The 27993-nt window shown below is 42.2% G+C and overlaps 5 protein-coding genes across 9 annotated transcripts; 3 read left to right on the forward strand and 2 right to left on the reverse strand.

The window, feature by feature from the left end:
- The first annotated feature begins 2673 nt into the window (after positions 1–2673).
- LOC116260230 (dolichol-phosphate mannose synthase subunit 2) lies at positions 2674–4566 on the forward strand. Of its 4 annotated transcripts, none has more exons than XM_031638423.2 (3): positions 2674–2841; positions 3962–4103; positions 4218–4566. In XM_031638423.2, the coding sequence occupies exons 2-3, from the start codon at positions 4014–4016 to the stop codon at positions 4368–4370; spliced, it is 243 nt and encodes an 80-aa protein (XP_031494283.1). In that variant the 5' UTR covers positions 2674–2841; positions 3962–4013; the 3' UTR covers positions 4371–4566. The 4 variants fall into 4 exon arrangements, with proteins under 4 accessions (XP_031494283.1, XP_031494261.1, XP_031494277.1 ...); XM_031638401.2 differs by having other exon boundaries at positions 2678–2841; positions 3945–4103; XM_031638417.2 differs by lacking the exon at positions 2674–2841 and adding an exon at positions 2908–3302 and having other exon boundaries at positions 3945–4103.
- Positions 4567–4986: 420 nt separating this feature from the next.
- On the reverse strand, positions 4987–8978 carry LOC116260225 (organic cation/carnitine transporter 4). Its single transcript, XM_031638391.2, has 2 exons — positions 8368–8978; positions 4987–6214 (listed from the first exon to the last, which is right to left on the reverse strand). Exons 1-2 carry the CDS (start codon positions 8774–8776, stop codon positions 5049–5051), a joined length of 1575 nt encoding a protein of 524 aa, XP_031494251.1. The 5' UTR covers positions 8777–8978; the 3' UTR covers positions 4987–5048.
- Positions 8979–12817: 3839 nt separating this feature from the next.
- LOC116246313 (60S ribosomal protein L13-1) lies at positions 12818–16445 on the forward strand. Its single transcript, XM_031618137.2, has 5 exons — positions 12818–12973; positions 14289–14404; positions 14582–14715; positions 15771–15929; positions 16014–16445. Exons 2-5 carry the CDS (start codon positions 14296–14298, stop codon positions 16233–16235), a joined length of 624 nt encoding a protein of 207 aa, XP_031473997.1. The 5' UTR covers positions 12818–12973; positions 14289–14295; the 3' UTR covers positions 16236–16445.
- Positions 16446–17897: 1452 nt separating this feature from the next.
- Positions 17898–18718, forward strand: LOC116246148 (transcription factor bHLH117). Its single transcript, XM_031617870.2, has one exon. The coding sequence runs from the start codon at positions 17943–17945 to the stop codon at positions 18714–18716; it is 774 nt and encodes a 257-aa protein (XP_031473730.1). The 5' UTR covers positions 17898–17942; the 3' UTR covers positions 18717–18718.
- Positions 18719–21311: 2593 nt separating this feature from the next.
- On the reverse strand, positions 21312–27760 carry LOC116263867 (scarecrow-like protein 21). Of its 2 annotated transcripts, none has more exons than XM_050075515.1 (2): positions 27601–27760; positions 21312–24981 (listed from the first exon to the last, which is right to left on the reverse strand). In XM_050075515.1, exon 2 carries the CDS (start codon positions 24863–24865, stop codon positions 23102–23104), a length of 1764 nt encoding a protein of 587 aa, XP_049931472.1. In that variant the 5' UTR covers positions 24866–24981; positions 27601–27760; the 3' UTR covers positions 21312–23101. The 2 variants fall into 2 exon arrangements, with proteins under 2 accessions (XP_049931472.1, XP_031499536.1); XM_031643676.2 differs by having other exon boundaries at positions 21313–24984.
- Positions 27761–27993: the final 233 nt, after the last annotated feature.

Here is a 27993-nt window from a genome sequence, read left to right on the forward strand (position 1 = left end):
CTCAATTGGAATTTGCTGACAAAGGTTGCTGCAGAGTTTCTTACTCAGGATTTGGTATGCAAGTTCCTCGCGTCGTAAGAACGAAGAAGCTTCACGTGATGAAGCGCCAGCGATAAGCAATTGGGGCGTTGGCAAGATTGTGGCTAATCCATCCGGTCTGTGATGCTGATCGAGAAGCAGAGATCTTCTTGTTTCAAATTCCTTTTGGGTACATTCCAAATGTGTAAAAAATATTCCTTTGATTTAATTGGTCCTAAGTTTCTTCTAGATTCTGGTAAGAAGGCAGGAGCCCTAAGCCTTCGTATTATATGATGATGAAACTTATGGCTCTATTAGTAGCAGAGTTTGTAAAGCATGTCTAAACTTATGTAAGAAATCGGGATATATAGTTTGGTAGTTGGATCTTGACGTACCGCGAGAGAGAGAGAGAGAGAGAGAGAGGGAAAGAGAGAATTTCTGTCTTTTTTTTTTTCCTTTTTCGAAAGCGGTTTTTAGCGAAAGCGAAATTCTTCAACAAGCATGCTGATATAAACCGGAAAAGGTGCCAAAACCAATTTTATCCTGGGGTCGTCTCGTCGTCCTGCCACAAACACAGGAAGCCATCGCCTTCATGTGATGGACTCACGGTCACGGGGGTCCAAAAGAAGAATGCTCTTTCCCTGCTTTGATTCTTGCAGCTCGAGGCCGCCTTTCCTGGTATGATCCCCGCCATAAGCTAGGGCACATCGGATGGCGGTGGCGGAGTTGTTGTCGATCCTATACAAACGGCGCCGCCCTGCCTGCCTGAAGCATCCTCTTCCGGTTTAAAGAAGATGGGGGTGGGAACGGCCTGATCCCTCCATGAAATCTCTTTCGAGGGGGGGGGCTTCTGCAGATCTGATACGATGGCATCTCGTTGGTGATGTTTACTGACCGCTCGAAGGAGAGATGCTTTCGCCTTCAGGGACCACCAACCAGAGTCCCGTCCCGCCTGTGCAGGTCGGTTGCAGAAACCCTAGCAACATTTCCAGGAAGAAGAAGAAATCTTGGGTGGGGAAGGTGCGAGTTTCACGCCATTCGGCACATAAAAGAATATACCCTAAAATAACCCTTTAGATGGAGAGAAGATATCAATATGGACGGTCCGGATTGAAAGATGCTTTAGTTGGTGACCGATGAACAATAGCCTATCGAGCTCCCCTCACCCTTCCTGTCTGGGGGTTGGGAAACTTTCGGAGGCCTTTACAGATTGGCACGATGCCACGTGATTGCCTTTTCTTTAGCCAATGAGTTCTGTACGCGTTAAAGAAGGAGAGAGAGGGAGCAAATGCCTTCTTTCTCGTCCGTTCATCTTGATCGTTTCGATGCCGGATGTGGGGCTTCCCGCTCCTTTTGAGATGCCTTTCTTTCCTCCAGATGGACGGCGTCCGGAAGGAATCTCAAGATCGACCCTTTACGTTAGAGCTTTGGACGTGGCTTCCTCGTTGAGACATATAAATCCTAGCCGTCGGTTTTTCATATTTACAATCTCAGGCCTTCTGTCTTCATCAAGATGGCAATCTCAGCTTTTGAGCAACTAGTTCACGGAGGTGGCAATCGAAGCTATCAATGCAGAACTTGGTACAAGGACGGTAGGGACGGTCAATGGATTTCCTGGTGTGGTGGCTTCGAAGAGGATCTATATTTATCATTCGATTGGAACTTGCTCGAATAAAACAACCGATGGACAAACAAGTAGAAACAGTTTGTAACATGTTACGTGGTAAAGAAATGCATCTAAATCCCAAGCGATTAGCACAGTCAAGGGAAGACCCGGTGGGGGCACCTATTCATAGGCTTAAACTTCATTACGACCTTCTACCATTCAGAAATTTGCTGCATCTGCCTAATTATGTTTGCTTTAATCAAATTTGCGGCGACACTGCTATATTATGCGGTTAACTGTGGAGAACTTTGTTTAATAAGCACCTATATGCTAAATAAGTATTTCAAATAAGAAAATAATACATTGAAGAGCTAAATTTACATCTTTAGATGCATTGGAAACGTCCAAGAACAATTTGGTACCGCCAGAAAATCAGCATCTCAAAACCATATCGCAGCAATTAATATCACTTATCCTAACTTAGATTTTCAGGTAAATCCTTGCTGAGGTTCAAGCAGCTCTTGACTTGGTTTAACACTATAGTCGGATTGAAGTTTAAAGAAATACTCACTGCTGCCAAGTTGCTAACAGGCTGGATCTCGAACCAGATGCTATGAGGTTCAGGCTTTTTTAGCTGTACTGGGTTTCCAATTTGACCTAGCTACCAAAATATTTAGCTGTTTCAAATCCAACCAGTTTGAGTCGTTACTGATGGCCGCCGGTGTCAATGCTTCGGACAATGTTTGACGTTGATTCACACTTAGTTCCGGTTTGTAAGTCTTCATAAACTTGAATCCAAGTATTGTAATGAAATGAGTTCCCATATAAAATATTCTTGCTGAATCTGATGCACACTTTAACTTAACAAAGATTTAAAATCCGATTGAGTCTTTTAAAAAAACTTAAAATTTGCAATTTGCAAATCCAAATCCTTATTCGGCTCCCAAACCTGGCAAGTAGGCCGTGTTTGATGGTTCTAAAATGGTAACAGCCGCATCGGGTCCCTTCAGGTCCTTGGATCCTCAAATTGGACATTATTTCGCGTCATAATGAGTTAAGGGTTTTGAGAGTTTCAGAAAAATAAGAGGCGCTTGTCGGAAAATTCACTAACTACAACGTGCCCCCGTTGCCCTCTCGCCGATCTCTTGATTTGCCTTTGCCGGGAACTGTTGTTGACGGGGCGAGATCGTCTTCGATATCGCCGTCATTTTTTGCCCGTAAGTTCATCCCTTGTTGTCACGCTCTGTGCCCATCCGATCTTCGACCTTTTGGGAATTTCAGAATCTTATCTTTATTTTGAGTTTTAGTGCCTTAATTTTTAAGTTCGTCGTGATTTTGTTAACCATCACGGTTTGGTTCTTATAGGGAGTTTTTATAGTCGTAAGGTGTTGATGCTCTTAGCATTTGCAATGAATCGTGGTTAGTTTCGACGGTTCATGGAGGTAGGGTTGGGTTGGTCTTTGCTTTCTAATTTCGGCCAATACGAAGAAATTTGTTGGAGGCAGGTAATTCCAGAATAGAGAAGGCTGGGACTGATGAGACGAACTAGGTTGTTTTTCTTTCGCAATTCCGGTTCTCTGTACGGTGGTTCCATTTGTGGATTATGGTGGGTTGCCTGCAAAATGTTTGGTGAAAAGCCTCAACAGCCATTTGCTTATGCTGCTGATGGGTAGTTTTGGTTTGTTAATTCGTTTCCTCTCTTCTTGCTGGTTTTGTCAGTTTAGTTATCGTTCGTTTGCATGATAAAAGTCTCCTGAAATGTTCTAAGTTGTTATACGGATTTAGCGATGATTCATCCATCTGACTGAAGCCTACAGATGCTTGCTGTCCTAAACAACTATTAGATCTTCAGTTCTTGGTTCAACTTATGTTATTATGTGCTACGTACAGAAGATAGCTAGTGCTGGCAAGATTATGTCATATGGAGTTCCTGCCCAACATCGATTACTAGTTTCTCGGTCCAACAGCACTGCAGGATAATACTTCACGGGAACAGGGTCTTAGGGATGGACTTTGATAAGAGAACAATTTCTTGGTTTATCTAATTCTGAAAAATGTAGTTTCTAATCTTTTTTTTGTTTTGATGGACTTCTTCGTGAGCATTTTTCTTCTCAAGAGTTGAACGGTCTTCAAATGGCTGTCTTTTTCTTTCTCTTAAAAGAAAGATGGTAGTCTAGCTATTCATTGTCTATTGAAGAGTAAGCATTTCGTTCTTGGAAAGCAGTTGATTTTACGCGTGACATGAAACGTAGATTTTTCTGCTCCATGTATTCAACTACTTAGGACTTACTGATTTTTGTTCTTTTCTGATTTTAAACAGTGGTTTCTGATTTGAAGGTAGTGGTTATCCGTGTACAATCATCACTACAGGCAAGAGACAGAAGAACAGATGGAACTAGCAGACAAGGCCGTAGGCTTGGTGCTGTCCTTAATCAGTTTGTCCATCTTCACCTATTACACATTCTGGGTCATCATTCTGGTTGGTTTCCGTGCAATCCTAGATCTTGCTTTTGAGTTCCCACGCCTCACTTAGAAATTTTCTTTCATTTGGTTTATCTCTTGCATTTATTTATTTGTCTTTAATTTGCTGCAGCCTTTTGTGGACAGTGATCACTTCATCCACAAGTACTTTTTGCCAAAAGAATATGCACTGATTATACCCATTTTTGCTGGTGTTTCACTTCTCAGCTTCCTGTCCATGTTTATTGGGTATGTGATGCAGAAATCTAAAAGAAAATCAGCTTGATTTAAGTGATGCAATCTTTGTCTTGTGCTTTTGCTTTTCTGAGGCACTGTATTCTCTCTCCTCTGTTATCTTGGTTTTTGGAAGGTAAAGGAAGTTAGTGACTTGAGTGAGGTTCATGGTTATGGAACAAGGGTATTTTTAGAAAAAAGTTGCTTGTCTTTTTTGCTCACAAATGCAATATATTATTTGCGCTCTCTCTCTCTCTCCGTGTCTCATTTGTTGGTATTCTGTAGGAAACATGCATTTCATTCAACTATTATATCAGATCATTCAGGAAAGGGTGAGGGACGAGAGGAGAGAGAGCCGTCTCATGTGCTGCTTCTATGTCGTCTTTACATTCCTCAGCGTCACGAAAATACGCATGGCGATTGGCCGTCTCTCTCTTTCTCTCTCTCTCTCTCTGTGTGTGTGTGTGTTTGTATACGTGCGTGCGACCATTTTAAATATCAGACATGAATTTGCGGGGAAACTTCGCTTTTTTGCTTTTCGTGCTCTCCATGAATGGCCAAACAATTTTATTGCTCTCATGAGAACAAATTTATTGCTCTCGTGAGAACTAAAACCAGGGGAGGGCCAAACAAATTTACTGCTCTCATGAGAACTAAAATCAGGCAGGAGACGAGAAAAGGAGAATGATGTCAATTGCATTGGTAACTTCGCCTCCACATACCCTGCTTCTCATACTTTCCCTCCAACACTGCTTTCAATTCCAGCCATGGTATCATACAGTGGTTGGTTCAAAGTTTCCGGCAAGTAATAAGCCAGCAGCCCTCCCACGGTTGCACACGTGCCGAATGCTACAAAAGCGACACCACTTCCTGATACTACCACCAGCGGCGCCAGGATTGCGCCGACCTGCCCGGCTTGCGTAGCACATCCCAGTGCAGCGTTCCTCACCACCGTCGGGAACAACTCTGCTGTATATATGAATAACAGATTGAAGGTTGCTGCCACACCAAAAATTCCCATCACTCCCGAGATCATTCTTGCTACCATGTAATAATACCCTTTACTCAGCGCTAAGCACCCCGCGAAACAAGAGAGCCCACTAAAACACATTGTCATCATGGTCAAGTATCTCCTCCCTACCGTCGCCAAGAGCAGTGCTGTTATTGTATACGCCGGCATCTCAACAACGCTATTGAGAAAAACATTCAGATAAATGTTGGTCTGTAGATTGACGACGTTTAGGTTGAGGCCATAGTAAACAACGGCACAGGAAAAATTGATGATCACCATTAAGAACAACCTGAACCTAGTGATCGGTGATCTAATGACGTCAATGAGGTTGCCGGAGGCGGAACCACTGGGGCATATTTCTGTTTCATTTCTGTCAACGTTACTGCTGCTGCTATCATCAAGCGAGAGAGAGATTCCAGGAGGGAGATGGTTTCTGTTGCGATCGGCGATTTCGCGCATGATTTTCATGGCATCAGAGGGCCGGCCACGGACGAGGTACCAACGTGGGGATTCGTGGATGTTGGGGATGATGGAGAGAACGAATAGGAGGGAGGGGATGGAGGTGATGATGTAGAGCATGCGCCATGAAGGGAACATGTAGGCTATGCCGGAGAGGATAGCAATGCCTGCAGAGAAGAAGTAGAAGGTTGACATGCCGGCAACCCCACGCTTGCCGGGGCCTACAGGCTCAGTAGCTAATACAAATGCGGATAGGCCTACACCACCTGTGCTCACTCCAGTTAGGAAGCGGAGTATGAGGTACACCCAGTAGGTTGGTGAGGCAGCTGTTAGGAGACCCATAATGCCATTCAAAATGCACACTGTAGTAAGTGTTCCTTTCCTCCCCAGGAACGAATCAGAGAGATGACCGAATATTCCGGCGCCTGAAACGGAAAAAGAAATGGGGAGAAGATTTGGTATCAAATATCAAGGAGCACTTGCTTCATTCTATGATTGGCCAACCATCAAATAGCTTTATATACGAAAATGCTCTGGTATTACAAATTGGAATCCTTGGTGTTTAGCAAACCAGCTCCAACCATTTCACAGAGGGTGGCTGTGAAATTTCTGATATTTGAACAACTTTGGATAATTGATTTATAGTCAAGCTATTTCCTTTCGTTAATCTCTCAGCCTTTGATCAGCAACCAAATGACCATTGTTTTGATTTTCAGACATTCCCATGTGTCGTTGCTTGAACTTATAATATTGGCTTAATGTCATCATTTTCCTGATCTTGTTTATGTAAAGAAAATTAATGAGTAAGTTAGGAAGGGATGTTTTCCTTTTAAACTTCATGGCCACTTTTTCATTTTTTTCTTTAATACAAGCAAACACTTGGCTGTACTGCCTTCTTCCTGTTCTTTGTTCCATCAGTCACGACAAAATACAACAACGCCATCATGCTTTTTTCTTTTTCCACAAAAATTTATTAATTCACAGGCCAGATTGCTCACCATGATCTAGACTTCCGGTTGGTGGTTGTGAGAACAATGGAAGTACCTCTACTAGAAATTAAGTATCTAAAAAACTGCACTGGTGGGGCTTTTCCTTTTGTGAAGCTTTGGACCTTTACACGGGAAATCATTTTGTTATTGGCCCAAATTAACTCGCCTTTCATTTTCTCTAGTAAAATGTTCAAAGATTTACTAAAGGAAACAACGAATTCATCATGTATCTTGTTGTTCAGAAGATCATCTGAATCTATGTCTTCAACAATATTATTTCAAATCGGCCCCAGCTTGAGCATAAACGTGTCAATCAAACTAATTTCCTTTGCAAAATTGACACCAGTAAATTCAAAAAAAGTGTTGGCAAAGTGATGTAAAATCACTTGCAATCACATGGATATGTATAAGCTGCTAACAGCAATAGAGTAACAGATGAATAATTGGCCTTAAACTTTGTCGGTCACTTCAAGAGTAACATGTTAAACATGTCAGTTTCTTGTTAGTTAGTGATGAACTTGATGATTTGTTTATTTTATTTTATTTTTCTTTGCAACGACAGATCTGTAGTTCATATCGTCGTCCATTCGTGGTAGGCAGAAACCATCTAGGACATAATTTTAACTTTTTCTCGAGAACTGAATTCATATGACAATGAATAAGAATCAAAAGTCACACTCGATGAAGCAAGACTTCTTCGAAAGTTTTTCAATTGAGAAAACTCTACTACAGCTTGGAGACTTTCTCGCTCGCCGGCAATACAAACCTCGATGTTAGCATTCCTGGCAGTGAGCTAGAAATTTTGGCTACTGGAGGTGCACTAATTCAATAATTTTAATTGATTTTTTAGGGGCACTTACCCTACTTAATGTAAAAATGAACAAACATTGTGCGGCTCCGCCACTGGTTAGTGACCATCATTAGACCTTTGTCCGCTTTAGTTGAGTCAAGAGGTTGATGCTTATAGAACAGTCACTGGCCCGACCATCCCGACCAGACCCACTAAAGTCTAAATGAAGCTGTTGTCTTTAATTTGCCGTATTCTTGTCCTTACAAGCCAAAACGCTTCCCAACCAAAGTCCAACCACGTGAATGACAGCACAAGAAAAACCATTGGATTCCCCCCTATGAAAGAAGCACAAGCACGCACCTTTCCCCGTGCCATTGAAATTATGTCCTTTTGAATGTGTAGATAAGGTTTATATTTTTGTTTGCTATCGAAAAGAAACTATGCCTTCCTCTTAATGTATAGATGAGATTTTGTGAGATCATAAGTTATAGCCACTGATCCCTTAAGCCTAATTTATAAAATCAGTTTTCACCATCTAAACATTTAAATGTCAATTTCTAAGTGTTCAAACATCTACATGATCAATCTTGTATTGGAATTGGTTTACTATTAAATTTAATTTTGTGTGTCAGTCATTAATTTTGTTCTTTGCTTATTATCCGATCCCTGTTCTTGTGAAAACTACTCTGAGCTTCAATAATCAGAATATATGAGCTTCATCGATCAAAGATGTGTGTGTGCTCATGCACATGTGTGGATACGTGTTATGTGAACCGGGTCAATAGCTAAAAGAACTCACCGATCAAACATCCGGCGAAAAAGCCGGACTGAACCAAGCCGACCTTGTATCTTTCCGAGCAGACCAACCCCCACTCTGATACTGTTGACAGCCCTTTGCCGCCGATCCACTCCCACGAGCCCGGCTCCGACCCGCAAATAGTCGGCCCACAGGACGACGATCCCAGCTGGGTGCACCGCCAGCCCGGTTCTCTATCGGCAAATATCATGACCATGGTGTGAAATGCTTCCAGTGCCCAAGCTAGACTGGTGAGCACGAAGTGCCGGAGCTGCCAGATGCCGAACTCGCCTGAGAATTTCTGTAACATGGCATCAATGCCCAGCTTGGTGACGTCTCCGGGCTCAGGCACGGCATGGTCTGGAAGGAGAGGTGAGGCTATGCCCGGCTCCGGCATGGTTTTTCCGGCCATGGTTGTGAGGAAGACTTGGGATGTCTATGTGTAGAAGGAAGTGGTGCTGAAACGTTCGACGTCCTTTCCTCAGCCGGTAAGGCCGAGTGTATATACAGCGAGGGAGTATACGATTCTTTTATGTGATCAAGGGTGAGGATCCATCCACCGATGAACGGATTCTTCACCTTAGATTTTGACATGTGGATAGTGATGTTGCAGTCTGCACATTGGAGACTGGTCTCTTGTTGTGCGGTTCATATTAAACTCATCTTCTAGAAACACGTCACACAACCAAATGAGATGGAGACCCCTATTCCGTCATCTCTTCACCAGCGCAAAAGATGACTAAAACCAACTGAAATTTGATCTCATCTGACCAATTTTCATACTTTTCTAATCAACGGACCATAAAACGAATATTGATGTTTCAAAGCTTAAGAAATTTACAATTCCAAGTTATAGAATCCAAACGGATCTCGGCCTTTGATTCTAGACTCTTACAAAATCTTATATAGTCAACAAACGAATGCCATTTTTTGATTTGGATAAACTCATTATATGGATACTGATCGGATATAGGAAAAAAAAATGCAACAGAGCAAGAAAAATAAAACACCATCATTAGATATATCCAGTGCATTTTCAAAATGCAGATTCATGCTTTCAACTGGCTCTTGATTTCTTTTTCAATTTGTTTCAACAGAATTGGCAAGTGAACAGAAAAATTTTTGACGCAGGTTCAAACCCTAACTTATCCAGCTCTGAGAAAATATTTGTGCAGATTACAGTTAGTGGATGATCTCTATGTATCTCTCCCAAAAGCTTGATTAACTCGAAGAAATGCTTGAACCTCTTTGAGCCGAAGTAGCATTCAGATTTCGAACTGCCAAGTTTTTTCCAGAGCTCAGCAACTGCATCCCTAACATTTTCGTTACTGTCTATAACTTCAAGTTTTTCTCCCTAAACATGATCATTATCTTTTTCATCAACGCTTATCCGAACTCTATAGGCCAGCTTCTGTTTCTATTCCACGGGACTCCTGCAATGGTCCCATTCCATTATTGATTACTTGCCAAGAACATGGTGGGCATAAATGTAGAAAGTAAGAATCAATTAGAATGGCATGTTGCATAAAAAAAACAGTATCAAATTACAGAGATTCTAATGAAGATTTCGATATTTAAGGCACAACAGACCATGAGAATGAACATGCTTCTATGGACAGATTCACAGAAGAAAAAAAAGAAAAAGCAGTAGGTGAACAACTCACGTTTACTTTGCCGGTCCTTCCAAATCTCAAGAACCTATTTAGATGGAGGCAACATAGGACAGAAGTACGCGTACAATTAATTTGGCTCATTTGAAAATTTTAGCAGAGTGAGGGAAGATGAGCACCGGAGTCCAATTTTTTTCAGCCAACATGCGTACAGTTACGATAACTCAGACATAGCAATTAAGATCCAGGTGGGCTGGAGGAAGGACCTGGAATATCAAATATGTTGAGAAATGTACTTACAGAAATTGCGTGAACCTCGCTGCCACTGCAACCTAAGTCATTAGGGGCAGAAAATTGTGTCCTTTCAAATGCTTTTTTGGAATTCCTTCCATGTTCTATGATTTAAATTACAATTCCCATTCTCTTTTCCTTTCCCCTCTTACTGCATGAGAAAAATTCTTCTACCCAAATTCCAGATCTTGTATTATCCCTCAAGGTGGACTTCTTAGTAGCTGAGAAAAGTACTGCTTAGGGGAGAAAATAGTGTCATTCAAAAGTACTCCTCGTGGACAAGCCTCAGAACAGATTATACATACATTAAAAGGAACCATAGCATGTCATCAAAACAATATCAGGCCATTCCATGGATCACTGTATGGAGACTAGTGCCTAATTTTCGGTTTAGATCACTATCATCAAACTCCTGTTTCTACCGTCTCTCCTAACACATTGGAAGCATGTGAATACGCATTCCTTTGGAAGAGACTGTGATGATTTTATAATAGAACCGTGCTGTAACAGCCAACATACTCATTATAGTACAATGGACAGATTCTCAGTTTGCTTCTTTGTAAAGTGGCTTGGATAGGAAGTGATTTTGTACTTAGAGTCTAGAGATGCAAACCGCAGAAAGTTCAAATTTGATACCGGTAAGTAAATTGGAGGTGACAAAATGCTCACACTTGCATCATACAGAACAGATTGAGCTGTTACTTCTTTCCCCACCCTCACTACCTTCAGTTCCAACCATTGTATCGTGTAGTGGCTGATCCACAGTTTCTGGCAAGAAAAACGCCACCTACGATGGCACTTGCAGCCATCAGGAAAGCTTGACTGTGGAAACAATTACAAGCTAAACTAAACTGACTTATTTAAACTAACAATTGAAGGCTAACGGCCTAGCTGACCAAAAACACCTACAGGAAAAGGAACCACAGTGAAAGAAGATTGGACAAATCAGAGATTTGGAGGGCATTCACCTGCTGAAAGAAATGAAAAGGATCTAGACCTGTGGCTTAGCTGCCTCGGACTGTTAGCTAGGGACCTGACAGTGGCTGAAGTTTGCCGAAATAAACCAGAACGAAGAAAAAAATGTAAGTGGAGACCTACACCAGGCAAAGAAGAACAACGTAAAGCAAGCAAGTGGGGATTCGAAGCAGCCGGCTGAACTTGCAAAAAAGAAAGATTGAAACATGTATAATAAGAATGAAAAGAATAATATAGACTGACTAAGAGAGTACAAAACTTAACTAAACGAACGAAAGCATGCTCAAAGTAAAGAAAATTAGTAGACGAAACGTCAGAGAAAATGGACATCTTGCAGCAAGAGCCTCACTACCACCTCAAACGGAGGACAATAAGAAGCAGAGAAACGCAAAAGGGAATTAGTAAAAAGAAGTAAAATAACATCTCAGGTAATTTTGGCTTACACATGATGATATCCCTCGTCCAAAAATTTATAATATTCTCACCATAGTAAACTTTTCCTTAGGAAGAAGAAATTTTAAACCCGTTTAGCCGAATCCAGTTGCTAATGTGATTCAGAACGGTAACCTGATTACTAACTTGATTCAAATCCGGTTCCAAATCCAAATTTGAGATCTAGCTAGCTGAGATTCAGTAAAGATCATATCATGTAAATGCCTTGAAGTCATGTTTTAATCAAATCTACAATAGAGTCTAAATCCAATTAAATCGAATTGGGTATGGGTTGGATCTGGCTCGAAAAATTAAGCTTGGGCATCGGGCCGGCCCGGCCCCATAACAAGTTGGGTCTAGGCCGGCTCGACATCTAAAACTTGGGCCCGGGTCCGGCCGGACTCAAAAAACCGAGCACGAGCCCGACCCGACTACATTAAAAAATATTTTTAATATAAAATAATACATAAAATAATTAATTATAATAAAATATTATAAATATATATAAATTAATAAAAATTTAAGAAAGTCATTATCGGGTCCGATTGGCTCGATAATGAATCAAGCCGAGTACCCGGTATGCCCAAACTTACTCGAAACCAAACTGTTCACATCCTAATCCTAATTAAATCACACGAACCCCACCTACCACCATTTAATTTTTCACACGCTTTTTCATAATCGGATGCGTCCCCACAAAGTGTAAAAAGAGGAGAGGATACCTCAAACCCACCGGATAAGAAGAAGGGTGTGAACTTGGGCTTTTAAAAAGTGGTAAGATACTCTTTGAACAATAATTTGATCATCGTCATGTGCATCCATATAAATGTTGGTATATTTGAGTGCAAAATACTCTTAAAAAACATGTGCCCCGATACCATAACTCACACATAACAAGCATTCATGCTTGACAAGTGGGATTGTGGATTTTTTAGAAACTCTTTGTTGTTATAATTATTATTTTTAATTTAAAATATACGTCGATCTGATTCACGAACAATTTTGATTTTGATTGATTCACTAATTCGAGTGAATCCAATTTTACTGACACTGATTATATGTAATATCGAGCGCGCACGCTAAAAAAGTGCCTGCCAATTGTAAAAGAAGTATGTGCCAACGTAAAAGGAGGCTCTCTTTGGAACTTATACTGAAACGGAGGGTTTGGGAGTAAGAAGAGAAAAACTGATAAAACCCTAGCTATATCTTTTCCCTTCCCTCCCTTTCTCCGGTTCGCTGCCCGCTCTCCCCCTACTTGGCGGCCGCTCTCGCTGCACTTCTTGCTCCCGCCTTCACGCCAGGTACCCCCTCCTTTCTTCTTCTCCGACTGATTTTGCCGAAATGAAGCCGCGGCAGCGGTCTGATTGCCCGCATCGATGTGACATATCTTTGTTTGTGTTTTTCTTGGTCCTTTTCTTTTGTAGAAATGGTATCTGCTAACTTAATATCCCTCGTTGTCCACTCATAAAAGAAGTGCAAAGAATGTGCTATCGATGCCCCCCTCATCTCGACTGAGCGGTATCAGCAAGCAGTTATCGCTGATGTGAACAGATCGTGTACTCTAGATCACCCATAGCTTCAACACCCATCCATTCAATTTCATTTTGAAAATGACCTTTTGATGTCCAACCGATTGGGATTAAGGCATCTTAGATTTGGGAAAGACGATGTAAAAATAGTTCGACGTTGGATTGGTCTTGTTTGTTATAGCTTTTCGTTCGTTTTCTCCCTCCGTAAGGGGCGTGCCATGCATCGGTAACCAATAGTTCTTTTCAGTTTGCCCGAAGCGGTGATCCTTGACCAGTCTGGTTCTAATAGGATTATTACTGCATCCTTTAAAGGGTTCTGATCAGGTTTGAGGCATTATCTTCGGGATCCGACTCACCTTGACGCCAAAACTGAATTCACATGAGCTTGTCTGGACTCTGGCTTTCGGGTTCTTAGCATATCTTTTTTATTTAGATGATTTCGATTTTTTACTTTTCTCTTGAAAATTTTTGCATGCTTTTCAGCCAGTGGGATCTGTTTGCCATTTCCGCTGCTCCTCATTTTCTTAACTTGGATTTCTCATTAAATCGCCGCTGGGCACATTGAAATGGTTCTCTTACCATGTTTCAGTTGCGTTATTTTACATGTGAACTGAAGTCTTCACTGATTGTCAGAAAGTAATGTGTGTAGAAAGGGATGCCTTGTTGCTGCAGTGCTACCGACTCCAAAACCATGTTTCTGTGTCTTGGTGTCCTAATGTTACGTAACATTGTTATTATGGTTGAGGGTTTTGTAACTTATCTTATAATATGAGTTCGGAAATGGCGCGCCTTCTTTGATTGCTTGTCTCTAATAACCTGCCGTGTTCCACCTGGTTTGTTTGTTTGTCCCTTTTTTTTGCATCTATTATGTTTATTTTTTTCCTTGTGCCTATAATCTCCTTGACTGGTTTGATTGATTTTATTTAGGAAAAAGAAAGTGTTGTTGCTATCCTAAAAATTAAGTATACGAGTGACTTTTTCTCCCCTGTTTTCATACATAATTTCCCTTTTAGAGCCTGGTAGAGTGTGTTTCGTTTTTACTATATTGCAGCCATTACCTATTTTTACTGTTATCTTTTGCGTTCAGGTAAGCAATGGTTAAGCATAACAACGTTGTGCCCAATGGACACTTTAAGAAACATTGGCAGAATTATGTGAGAACTTGGTTCAACCAACCGGCCAGGAAGACACGACGCCGCATTGGTATGATCTCTCATGTTGCTTTTTCTTTTCAGCTAGTGCAAGGGCTACGGTGCTTTATTTTGTTCTTTCGTTCATGGCTTTCAGCTATGTTAGTGTCGGGTTTTTCTATTGCTTGAAAACTTTTGCCAATATATTTTCCTTATGTAAGGTTTGTGCTTTGTTTTGTATCTGCTGCAGCTCGACAGAAGAAGGCTGTGAAAATATTCCCACGGCCAACTGCTGGACCTCTTCGACCTATTGTACATGGTCAGACTCTGAAGTACAATATGAAACTCCGAGCTGGGAGAGGATTTTCCCTTGAGGAGCTGAAGGTGTGGTGGTCTATCTTGTTGTTTTAATTAAATTGTTGGAAGCCATTTTTTTAGAAAACTATCCACCACCAGCACTGCCAGTAAATGCTGGCGGTCACAAATTTTCACGCCCTGCTGTTGGTTTAGTTAAATTGATGAAGGCATTATGAAGGAACCCACTGCCACCAATTACTGGTGGTTCCAAATTGTCAGAGCATGTTGCCTTACAAATGCAAATAAAGGTTGCAGATTTTAGTTGAATATGTGAAAAGCATGGGCAGTATTTTGTGTTTAAATCTGTGTTATGTAGTAGTACAAGTTTATTGACAAGCCCTTGCAAGTCTTTTGTTTAAGCAATCATCCAGGCTCTCTGCTTATTGAAACCTTTTGATCATTGGTGAAAACAATAAGAAATCTTATCTCTATCTTCTAAAGCATTTTTTTTTTTTTGCAAATTTCCTGAATCACTTACTGGTATTTCCCAGTTTATGGTTATGCGAATTAACTTGTATGGGTTGTCTGGATTTGTTTCCTGCTAAGTCACATGGTACTTCAATAAGCCCCACATACCCGTACCCAAAGTATTCATTATTTAAATGTATGGGTACTTGGGTACTTTTTAAATTGAAACTGATCCAAACCATTTAATTTTGCTTGTTTTAATTTTTCCCATGCTCAGTTTTCATTTTGTTTTTAGAGTTATTGTTCGTTAACATGTAACATTTTATTTATATCACTTGTTTATTTAAATGTTGCTTTTATGTTGATTTTTTGTATTATTTTGCATATATATATATATATATATATATATATATATATATCTCTTTCTGTACCCCCTATACCCACATTTTCTAAAGTGGCCGTCTCCGTACCTATATATCTCAGTACCCATACCCATGTGACTTAGGTTTCCTGCTAGCTGGCCGATAAACTCCATGTTCCATTTAAATCACAAGTCTGAGTCACTGAAAAGTGGAAATGAACTTTCAGGCACTAACATGCCTTGAGGAAAGGAGTCCTGTATTTGTAATCAGTGAAATTTGAACCTTGTCTAAGTCCTCAGTTTTCCTCGGCAGGCTGCTGGAATCTCAAAGAAACTGGCACCTACAATTGGCATCGCTGTGGACCACAGGCGCAGAAACCGCTCCTTGGAGGGTCTGCAAGCTAATGTTCAAAGGCTGAAGACTTACAAGGCTAAGTTGGTTATCTTCCCAAGACGGGCTCGTCACTTCAAGGTCAGATGACTCTCTAGTGATTTGCTGACCCGTTTTAGCCGTATTCAAGTCCTTTTGTTCATCATCTTGCTTTTCTTGCCTCAGGCTGGTGATTCTACTGCTGAGGAGCTTGCCACTGCCACACAATCCCAGGGAGAGTACATGCCCATTGAACGCGAGAAGCCAGGTGTAGAATTTCTCAAGGTCACAGATGAAATGAAGTCATTCAGGGCATACAACAAGATTCGACTGGAGAGGATGAACAAGCGTCATGCTGGAGCTAGATTGAAGAAGGCTGCTGAGGCCGAAAAAGAAGACAAGAAGTAAACTGCTACCAAATTGACTTCTTTTGGAGCCGTCGTTGGAATTCTGTTTCCCTCTTTCAATTTTGTTTAGGTTTCGAGGACGGGGTTCTATCTAGTATATTTAAACTTCCTGTGTCAGTTTCTCCGTTTGCGTGTTTTTCAGCATTTTGTCATGATACATGGCTTCGCACAACAAGATTCATTTATTAAGCATCGTAGGATCTTCTTTTGAGTTTTTTCTCTTGCTAATAGTCTACGATCTATGTTGTAGCCATTTATCAAGAAGGTCGGTGATCTTATGAATGTAGCCATAGGCAATGCCCCTTGCCCTTAGGTGTCTAAAAAATGGTCTTCTTTCACCAAGTCTTTTCGTATTTTCTGTACATGGAAGCTGGAGCTAGTCCCGACCTTCTCTCCCAAATTATACGGGCACAGATCGTCACGTCCCGGCTAGAGGACTCTTTGATCTTCAATTTGAACGACTCGGGTCTTCCTTGTTGAATATTCATGTTCATTATAATGCCAAATCCCTGTGGGCTTCGTATGTCTAATTGGTTATTAATTTGTGCAAGTTGGGGTTTTCGTTTGTCGTTGATGTGGTTGGAGTCTTTTTTTCCTATGTTTTTTTTTTCCTGATGTCCAGAAATTTAAAGTTGGTTTCAATTCTTTTGCGGAGCTGAGGACATGTTTTTCAAGTAAACATGTCCAGGCATGCAAATCGACAAAAAATGTTTGTTATCCCAGGACATGTTTTTCAAGTGAACATGTCCAGGCATGCGAATCGACAAAAATTGTTTGTTATCCCAAGGTAAGACGCAAAATGTTCTGTTCAAGGAAGGTTTCGATCATTTTTCCGGCGGGAATGGATCCGGCGAAGCAACGAGAAAGGCAGCACATGGGATGATCACCGAGTTGAGCTGTATCTTTGTAGCGTGATTAAGAGGTCATGTTCTCGTCTCATACTGTTGTGTGGTGCTGCTCTCGCAGTACCTGGTGGCAAGAAACTCCGTACGGTACGGTAATGCACAAATTTCATTGGTGGAAGGGGGCGTGGTGAATTTGGGAATGAGGATGTGTTCCATAAACTTGGTGGTTTCCTTCCTTGAAAATGAATCTTTTATGATACTGGCTCCTCTCCACAATCCTGCTGCTAATGGATTTAAGACGTGGTTAGCTTTATAATTTAATTAGACCCCGGTCTGGATTCAGTTCTGGTCTCAGATCAAATATTGGCAAGATGGCCACGTACTGAATCCGACTCCAACTACTTATTGTATTAGAATCTGGCCGAGTAACTAAGAAAGGCGATCGCCGATCAGCGTCCCTTCGCAAGGCGACTCCCTCGCCCTGCACGCCTTCTCCTTCACCGACGGTGTCTGTAAGGGTAGTTTGGTCATTTCAATGGCCGGAGTTCGGAACGTGCAGAAATCGCACGCCGGAAAAAGGAAGACGTGCGAAGCGTCCGACTGCCGTACCGTCGCTCATGCGTTAAGAAAATGAAATAATTCTGGTGAAAAAGAGAAGCTCAGAAAAAACGTCTCCGTGCGTGTGAAGTGGGCCCAGGGGCGTTACCTCCACGTCTGAAAGAGTGCCACGTCGGACACGCCTATAAAACCTCACGCTCCTATGCTTCGTTGCCCGCGCGCTCTACTCCCACCGCCCCAGACTCGAAGCTTCCATTCGCTCCTGCTGTTTGTTTTCCGGCGAAGGGCCTGCCGGAACCCTGATCATGGAAGGCCTTCCTGCAGCCGGCTCCTTCCTTCTGAACCCATTGCCGGAAACCTTAAACTTAGAACCCCCAGATCATGCAGGTGAAGTTAAGGTGGAACAAGCTCGTTTCCACGGATACAACGGCTTCCTCCCTTCGCTACCGGACGCAGTTACACCGTCCCTCGAGGCCTTCCGTCAGTACTTTCCAGCGACCGCTCCGCATCCTTCCGTCCCGATTCCGGCTGCAAGGCGTCGGAAGATTGCATCGTCGTCGTCATCCTACACGCTCAAGGACGTTGAGAGAAGCCTCTGCAAGCCACCGAAAGGATTCTTTACGGATCCGTACTCAGTATGCTCCCCGAGGAGCGTCCTCCCTGCGGTTCCCGTCAACCGGCAGTCTACGGCTCCTTCTGAGGCGGCGAGGATCCGCCGGAGGAAAATCAGCGAACGGACGCGCGCTCTAGAGAGGCTGATGCCTTGGTCCGCTAAGATGGACACAGCTACGATGCTGGAGAATGCGTTCAAGTACGTCAAGTTCCTGCAGGCGCAGGTGAGCGTCCTGAAATCGATGCCGGAGAAGTCGGGGCCGTTCGTGGCTCGGTTCGCGTCGCCGTCGACTCTGGGGACCGCGGGCGCCTCCATCTTCGATCGCATCCCGAGGCATCAACTCCTTCACATCCTGGTGACGTCCCCGAACGTGCAGAAACGGCTCCTAGAAGGCGAGAATTGTATCGTCTCTGTGGAGCAACTGGTGCAGATGGCTCAGTGGGCACCCTTCCTGCATGAACCATGAAGTTTTTCTTCTTTCCCTCATTCGCCACACCGTTCGTTGTTTCTCTTTGTGTTCTTCCCATCTTGCGCAACGTTGCTTTCGTACTGTGCGTGCTTCTGCTGCTCACCAGATGAAGTATTCATTTAGGGTAATAACTCGTAGGGTTATGTGGGCTATGCATTGCTGCCTTCTGGTTCTGTCATCTCCTTGTTTTTCCTGGTCGGGCTTTGTACACGCTGTGTATATTGTACTCGGACATGAACATCAATGTCAATACGAGCATACTATTTCCCTTGTCCAGAGGAAAAAAAAAAAGAACCGCACTATTTCGAAAAGGTAGAAATGATGGAAACAAGACGTTTGAAGAAAATGCTCAGGGTTTGTACCATTTTCTCCTGTCGCATCCTCATTTTGATTCTGAATCGTTTCATTTTTTACTAATCATACACAGTGAATCTGAGATCGTCGCTTCACGTCATCAAAACTCAACATGTAACGCTTCCTAACTCCATTTCTGAAAGTTGAGGAAACGTCTCATTTATTGATCGCCGTCTAATTCGTCATTTGGTAACGCTGAGTAAGTGAATGATGGCGAGAAACCAGAAGCGAGGACCTGTGTGTGGGCAGGATCATGGGCCTTCTGGCCTTCTTGGTTAACTTGTTCAGCACGTAGTCCCGAGAAGAGTCGACATTAACATTGGGGGGATATAACGATGTTGGATATAATGGTGCTCTGTTTGTTTCGGAAAACGTTCACCTCTTGCTCGAGATTTACAGGACCATTTTTGCACGAAATGGTCGACAATGTTTTGCCGGTTCCTGCGGTTCGAGAATGGCTTCTGGGTAACAGGGAAGACTTCCGGAAATATGCATTGCTCGATATCTACTTCCGGGGTGCTCGATCGCCTGGATTTCATTCATGATGCTGAGGATGACGACAAACGCGAAGAACGGAGTCAAGACGGAAATCTGTTTACTGCTTTCCGGCGAGCAAGTCGGCTGCATCGAGAAAACAGGTTTATAAAGCGAAATCATTTCGTTTCAAATTATTGCTTTTCTTTCCGGCGGCCGAGATTCTATCCGAAATGTTCTTGCATTTTGACGATAACCGATATATATGACCGTAATCAGGATCATGAAGCTTTTTACATTCATTTATATTTTCTCCATGTCTTGAGAACTTTTTTTTTTTTTCTTTCTAAATGCAATTCTTCGTTTCCACAGTTCCTCATCGTGAAGTTCTATTGGAAATGACGCTTGAAGCGGGTTTCCCGCTTCTTGGTATGGGGTTGGACAAGTGGCGAGGCTAGGTTTCTGGTTGGCCTGAAACCGGTCGGGCCAACTCCGACCCTCTGCTCGTCAAGGCCCCACTTCTTCGCTCCATGAGAATGATACGAGCTCGGCCTATGCCTAGGGACATAAATTGGGCCGCATTGGGCTCTAGAGTTTTCGTCATTTTATTTAGTGTATCGAATCTGATTTGAACCCGGTTCTAATCCATTTGCAATCCTACGCAAGCTTATTCGAACAAGAGTTAAAATCTCAAAAGAGTGATGTAAGGGTCGGGATCCTCTCGGAGTTGACAATGGCTCCCTCTAGTTGGCTTGCAATTAAAATGTTTGGGTCCCAACTGATCGCCCTACTGTTCAAAACATAGTTGAGCTAAAGTCCCGCACGAATAAAACCATCTTTGGCACCGGACTTTACACGAAAACCGATCCAAACATATTAAAAGAAATCTGATCCAAACAGAGAAAAACTGATCTGAAATCCACGGGGGCAGGAGGACGATGGGAGACGTCCAAATCAAATCAGAAGTTGCGTTGGAGTCCTCAAAATCCGTGCTATGAAATCAAAGTCTAGGATGGACCAACAGTTTGTGATGCAACCCAGGCAGTCAAGCCTCCGAGGCTGACCTCACCAGCTGGGTATGATGGAACTTAAAGCCCAGCCCGCCTGAGCAATCGAGCGAGGCAGACAGTCATACTCCGCTTTGAAACCGATCCATTTACATCACTGTTTAGTTTCAAAAGCGATTCGTTTTCCTGAGTGCTTCAACTTTTTATGTTTTAAAAAAAGTAGTCTGTTTCTTATTAGAAAGATATTATTGTTTGTCAAAACCTGAGAATTTGAAAAAAGCAAATCTGACGCTTATTTTCCTCTGCTTGGGTGTCATTGAGAAATTTGAGTATATGAGTGCACAAGTTATTTGCTTTCACACACATCAAAAATTGTTCCCTTTGGCTCTCATGCAGGTGACTTACAAATGTTTTGCCTTCTCCCCATATGGATTTTAATTATTTTTTTCTGCCACCGATAAGGATATCATCCTACAAACACCACCAATAAGAAGGTGAGAAGAAAAACAAGAAAAGACTCTTCTTGGGAGAGTTTTTCTTTCGGCAAACACTATGCTTGCAGTAGCTTTTGCAATTTTTTCAGTTGGGTGGTAAGGTTCCATTCTTTATTCCTAAAAAATGATATATACAAACGATACAAAAGAGGGATGCTAAGCATCACACATCCAGGCAGGAAAATAGCTGGTCACTAAACACAGCGACCCAAAAACCAGATCAAGAAAAAAAGAAAGAAAGAAAAAAGAATGAATGAATGAGACAAGCACCTGGTCGCTTTGCAGTAGCTTTAAAATAGTTCAACTGCTGATAGCATTCTTGGCACAGTAGTGTTCTTAAACGTTGCTGACGAGCGCCACTATCATATACATTATGGATTTGTTACTACAGTCAGCAACGCAATAGTGTGTCTACGTGTTATTTTCATTCGCATGTTTATGGAAGGTAATTGGAACATCTACGGAAGGGTCTTCTCTGTAGATATGAGTTAGACAATATTGGATAAAATACAGCCGAACATCACCTATGTTCAGTCCTTAGTTTTTGCACAGCAGCTTTTCATCTGGCATCTCGCTCAAGAAGATGGCACCTGAAACAGATAGAAAAGAGGAAGAAGAGAGAGATTACGGGTTTGCTTCTATGAGGCGCCCTCTAGAGAAATCATCGATATTCTCTAGATCAAAGAATAGCTGGGCATATATAGTGCCACTATCCAACAGACAAGACTAGACCAAAATAGATATGAGTTCTTTCCCTTCCATCTAGTTCTCTTTTAACAGTGGTGCGATTACTGTTTTTTTGTTGTCCATCTCAGGGTACGTCATCCGCTGCTTGATTTTAGATGGCCATGGGGTACCCCATCGCAACAGCAAAAGCGTTACCATTTTCCTTCGATATTCAAATTGCAGATTTATTGCGGGTTCAGCAGATGAGTTTTGATGCCTCATTCAACTTTTTTTTTGCTAGAAACAGAGGACGGCATGGCGACGGGGATCATTACGTTGCCTCAAGTCATGGACAACTAGGAGGACGCACGATATAGGTTTCATGTCTTCTTTGTCGAACTCGCAGCACGTCTTGTTCTCTCTGCCGCGCGTTCCTTTCCAAGATTGGTTTTTCACGTTTATATACTCTCTCTTCACTCCTGCTGCTTCGAATCCCATCACCAACATTCCAATGTCACCTTCTCCATACATTTGCTCCATTTTCTTATATTCACTCCTCTTCCTCTTCGCTCACATAAACTTGTTTCTTCAATTGCCACCGTGTCAACGTGCCTTCTCCATCCATTTGTTTCCCTTATTCGGAATGGCATATGACGGATGAACGAAAATATCCATCGAACTTGCTGGTAACATGGTGCCTGGGCAACGCCAGTGGCAGTGACCGGGACGTCTCAACCGAAGGAGAAAAACAACCCCAGAAGGGATTTGTACTTCTTTTATGCACACAAAAAAAGACTTCAGAGTTGGCCACCAGTACACCCATGCTACCCCTGCACAACGGCTGTTACAGAAAATACGCGAGCAATACGGCCTGGCTGGCGCAAGCTTTATGGTTGTTTTATGCCCCAAAGGTATCAAGCTATTATAGCTAAACTATTAATCAAGTTGCATATTCATGTACGCCTTGAGTCAGGAAGCCACGGGCTGCCAAGTACTAGGATAGACGATGCTACAAGCCTCTGGCTCTGACTCATAGTTCCAAATCTTCAAATCCAGGTGCAGAAGATCAGTACCTTCACCAAAGACTTCAGACAACGAAATCATGCAGAAATGTCTTATGGACTACAAACGCATAGAGAGGAAAAGTAGAAGATCAAGGAGGAAAAGCATGTGGAATCGTGGACATATTAGAAGATACAAGAAGAAAGCTCTCTATAGCAACGACGACGATGCATCAAAAGGAGGGATTCTTATCAGAAAATCTCTGATCGTTGTGACGTTGTCGATTGCCTAAGGCATCCAGAATTACAGGTGACAAGTCCTTTACAAAACGACACTGCATCAGATATACAACAATACACAAGTCGATATATGCCAGCATGCGTTGTTAGCACCACGCCGATGCAGAAACCAAATTCCTGCTCTTCCAGCCAAGAAGAAGCGCTTCATCTTTCTCCAAGAGGGTGTAATGCTCTGAGTAGGATCTAAGTAAGGCCCTTATGACAGAGTTTACGTAGGAACTCAGAGGATGAGGCCTGAATCCAGCCATGCTCAGCCTGGACCTCCACTTGCCCAGCAGCTCATGTCTCTCCACCCGTTCCTTCCCTTCACATGCTATGATGTTAACAATGTCGCGCGCTAAGCAGTGCTGTTCGACATGAATTCTGTCCTTGTTGTTCCTTGGCATTGTTACATCAATCGACTCAAACATAGCAGAATAGTAATCCAGAGTTTCCATGAACCTTGCAAAGAATGGAGCAGTGTTGGTATTTGACTCCTGTTCAACAAGAGTTGTCACCTTGGGGGAGAGAGATTTGACCATTCTCAATAGCCCATCACGGGGGTTGTTCACATCCACACTCTCATCAGGCGTGTGATGAAGCTGGAAAGTGAAGTTGACAGCAAGTGCTTCACCTGGCTGGATATTCAGCATCTCGGGCCTAATATCTGAGCTGAACTCAGGCACTGGGTGGAAGACCACCGGAATCTTAAACTTCTCTGAAATAGCTGCAAGTCTCCTTCCCACGGCTTCCAGACCTTCACCACGTGCATACTTTGACATAGGGTCATCAATCCCAGTTATCCTAACATGTGGTGGACCAGACGGTCTTGCAGCTAGTGCCTGTAAAAGGGTGATCCATTGAGTTCCTTGTGCAATCTGGAAATCAATTATATGAACTCGGTCCTCATCTCTGAATGCTTCAGCTATGGCACCATTGGCAGCCATGTATCCAAACTTGAGGTAGGGGCATATTTCGTAAAGGATATGCATGTATGACAGTAGGTCTTTGCTCTCTGGCTCTTTACATCTTAACGCTCTGTAAATGTTGGAACCAGAAGCCTCTTTACGAGCAACTAAACCCTCTATCATGTAAGCACCCAACCGCTGAATTGGGTCCCCACTGATAGAAACAGCAGTTCTCGCCTTTGCTATCAGCCTGTCAAACTGAACTTCATTGTTCTGCCAGAGAGCATCTGCACATTGCATTAACAGTTGTTTCACATTTCCCTGTGGGGCTTCCTGCAAATACACATTTTGTAATGCATTTAGCTGCTGGGTCATTTGATCTGTTCTCCTGCACTTAGTACCAGTGCATACATCTTGCTCAACCTTCGGTAAGCTATATGCAAACTTTCCACTCCACTCCCTTGTTCGCTTTGAACTCTCTGGGCCCTTGTTTGCATCAGGAACAGCACTTTGATCATCCACTTCTTCACGATCGGGACCCATCAGAGCAGTCTCTAGTTGCTGGAGCTTGTCCCTCATGCTTAAACCATAACCTATACCAGCATCACGCGAGAATGAACTCCCTCCAGAATGGATCTGAAAATTCCTTTGGGTATTTGTTGATCTCTGAAAACTATCTATCTCCAACGCCGACTTATATGAAGGGCTAATCACAGAAAAATTCTCAGGGGTACTGTACTGCTCCTGGCTGTTGCTCAAACCAGAAAGGCTGTCACCATCAAACGGTGATGAAAGAGGTGAGTCAGGTGAATTTCCAAAGCTGACTTTCAAAGAACCATACGTCCACTTTGGGAAAGAGGAAGAGCTGGAAGAAGCAAGTGCATGTCTTGTGTCAGAAACAGGCAAACTGTATCTGAAAAGATTATCTGAGTCCATGCTAATTAGAAAACATGGATCATTCATGCACAAAAATTGCTCATTTGAAAATGTATCTCCAGAATATCAGCGAAAGGTTTTCAGTTCAATTGTCATTCAGAACTCCAGGTCTCTTGCCAACGGATTGATGCCTATGATATCAGCTACTGCAGATCAAAAAGATGCACATTAAGATGGGAAACTACAAGGAACCCATAAATAGATGCAATGTAAAATACATGTTAGCGGTTTTTAAAGAAAGCAAATGCATACAAGAAGAAGCATATTTTTTTGGTGAAACATACAAACTGAGGGTGCTTACATAAAGATGGCCGACCTTGTATCACTGATTCCACTAAAGAACCTAATTAAACCCATCTAGAATGAAATTTTATTGAACCAACATCAGTCTTCTGAAATATCATCCTATGATTGCAGTAACTGCGAAATGAAGTTGTTTTTACAATATTCTGCAACAGAAAAATTTTCGTAGCATCTATGCATGTGTGATGTTCAAGGTGGAATCTTCAGAATCAATCTTATGTACAAAATATTCAGATATGTCACCCTCAAAATGAAGATACTATAACAGGCCTAAGATATAAACATAATAGCCATGTCTTCCAATTTCATTCCTTGCCATCATCATCATAAAACCTATTGTCAACATTAAAACATATTTTTTCATATTCCACACAAGCAAGAGATCACAGCAACCGCAACTGGATAAAATTAAGCTGAAGATGAATGTGGACTCTATAGTTCACTGAATCACTAATATCTCTGGCAGGCACAAAACAATTTGATTTATACAAAATTACAGAAACTCTCTTTCTCTCTCTCCCCTTTCCCTCCCCTGAAATGACCGACTTGTTGATATCAAAAAACCAATTGAGGGGATCATGCTGTTTTGTGTCAGGAACTACAGAAGCCAAAGACAGGATTCACGAGGATCCCAGTTGTTTTTTAGTATTCAAGCAGCTTAGTGGATCTACTAGCTGAGTCGCTCAAGCCATTTACTTTGATTAGGTTATCTATGACAACGTGTAGGAAGCCTGTTCAAACTGATGACAGGAGCAATTCATTATGGTCACTGAAGATTTGACTTGTGAGATCACATATCGTAAGATGTGAGAAACCTGTTTGAACTTCATCAGCAATCATGTCTCGCTTCCATCAGCTTAAACAGGTTTCCGATGCACCACCAGGGACAACCTAGTTGAATCCAACAAAGCTGCTGGAATTCACGACTGAGGCTAGGTAGAACCAGTTTCATCTACCATACGCTAAGATGACTCTGGAGTGCCTTTAAGAAAACAGAACACATAATTTACACGGCTATATTTCTAAAAGGGTATCTAATGGTGACCACTAGAATGAAACAATTAGATCAAGAGCTAAAAAATGAGCATCAGAAGCTCTAGTTACAAAGATCCTTATGCACAGGGAGGCGATGAAGCAGCAAAACTCTGCATGTACGAGGTTAATAATAAAAATCATAATAATTATCATAACAATAATATCATGATGCTGAAGGTGGCAGTGATGGCGGCCACTTGTGACAGTGGACTCCTGGTAGCAGTGGCGGCCAATTATGACGTGACTATTTAATTCCTGATTCACTCCATTATATCAACTATATAAATGAACAGAGTTACTAACAGCAACAGCAAAAACAACATTTATGATAATAAAGTTCGCACCGGAACGGCCCCAAAAAAATGATAACAGAGCCATCACACACGATGCAAAATAAGAATGAAAGAAGAGGAGTGTGAAAGAGCCAAAAATCGAACGTTGGAATTCCGCAAGCTGCAGAAAAACCACTACTGCGAAGAGATCAAAGGGAAAAGATGGAAAAAGAGGAAACAAAGCTCCACTTTTTAAAGAATGATGCATAATACAAAACCTTCATCTAGAGTCTTCAACAAAAAGATGACGAGAATAAGAAAGACGACGACGATTATTATTTCTATTGTTACGGTTAATTTAATACTAAAATTACTGTGCTTCTTGCTTCTATAGTTTCTTACCACCCCATTTGATTCCAAGAGCATCTACTCATCTCTTTAATAAAGGAACAGCTGAATAATAAAATACTAAAAGAAAGAATAAAGGAGTAAAGGACCGTTGAAAGGAAAAGAAGCAACAATTAGAGTAGCACCTAGTTTATCCCAAGGGCATCTATTAAATTGATCAGACAAACCTAGAGAATAATCGCAATAGCGCAACGTTAGGGGATCAAAAGAAAAGTAGAAAGGCCCCTAGATTTTCAAACTATAAGAACGACTAAAACTGGAAAATGTAACTAAAGGCAAACGAAGAAAAATAAAGGAGTCCATTGCTACCAATATGCTGTAAAATGCAAAGTCCTGAACTCCGCCCCTCCAAAAAAAAGAAGAAAAAAGAGCAGCCCTTTTACGAAAGAAAAGAAACCAACCTCTGTAAGAACCCCGATTTTCAAACAAGCACCACAAGAGAAGAAAGAGAAAAAAAAGTAGAAACTATTCCTCTTCGTTAAGAAATGAAGAGACCTGAGCTCTGAAGAGAAGGTCGAATTACCATCTTCCCTCACATCGAAAGCAGGCAACAAGAGAGAAAACAGAGAGAAGAAGAACACCCAGAAAACTAGCACAAAAAAGCGAGCGAGAAAGAGAGAGAGAGGCAGGAAATCAAAGAAAAACTACAAAAAAAAAAAAAAAAATCCACCAAAAACTTGAAACTGATGGACGTCAAATCCACCAACAACAAGGAAGACTGTTGAGTGCTTGGACGTTTCTCACCTGAAATTGCCGACTCCTTCTTCTCCTCCCTGTTCTTCCTCTTCTTCTTAGTACATCTTTTTTGTCCAGTTTCCTTTCTCCTTTTCGGTGTTTCCCTTCCCTCCCCTTTTCTCTGTGCCTTTTTCTTAATTTCTCTTTTCTTCTTCGGGAAGAATCGAAGGCATGGAAGAGGGAAGTTGGCTTGCTTATATCGATACCGACGTGGACGGGGCAAACTAACGGCGTCCCTGTAGAGAGACGTCGACATGAGACAGAGAGGGATGAGTCAGACCGCGTCATTTGACGGTACGGTCCAAGCGGGGGGAGGAATGACGGCGCCCGCCAAACTACACGCGCGCCAGGATTCTCACTGCAAGAACCGTATCGGATTTTCCCAGATCCGACCTGACGTAG

This window comes from Nymphaea colorata, chromosome 1 (assembly GCF_008831285.2).
Source record: "Nymphaea colorata isolate Beijing-Zhang1983 chromosome 1, ASM883128v2, whole genome shotgun sequence".
Taxonomy (NCBI): domain Eukaryota; kingdom Viridiplantae; phylum Streptophyta; class Magnoliopsida; order Nymphaeales; family Nymphaeaceae; genus Nymphaea; species Nymphaea colorata.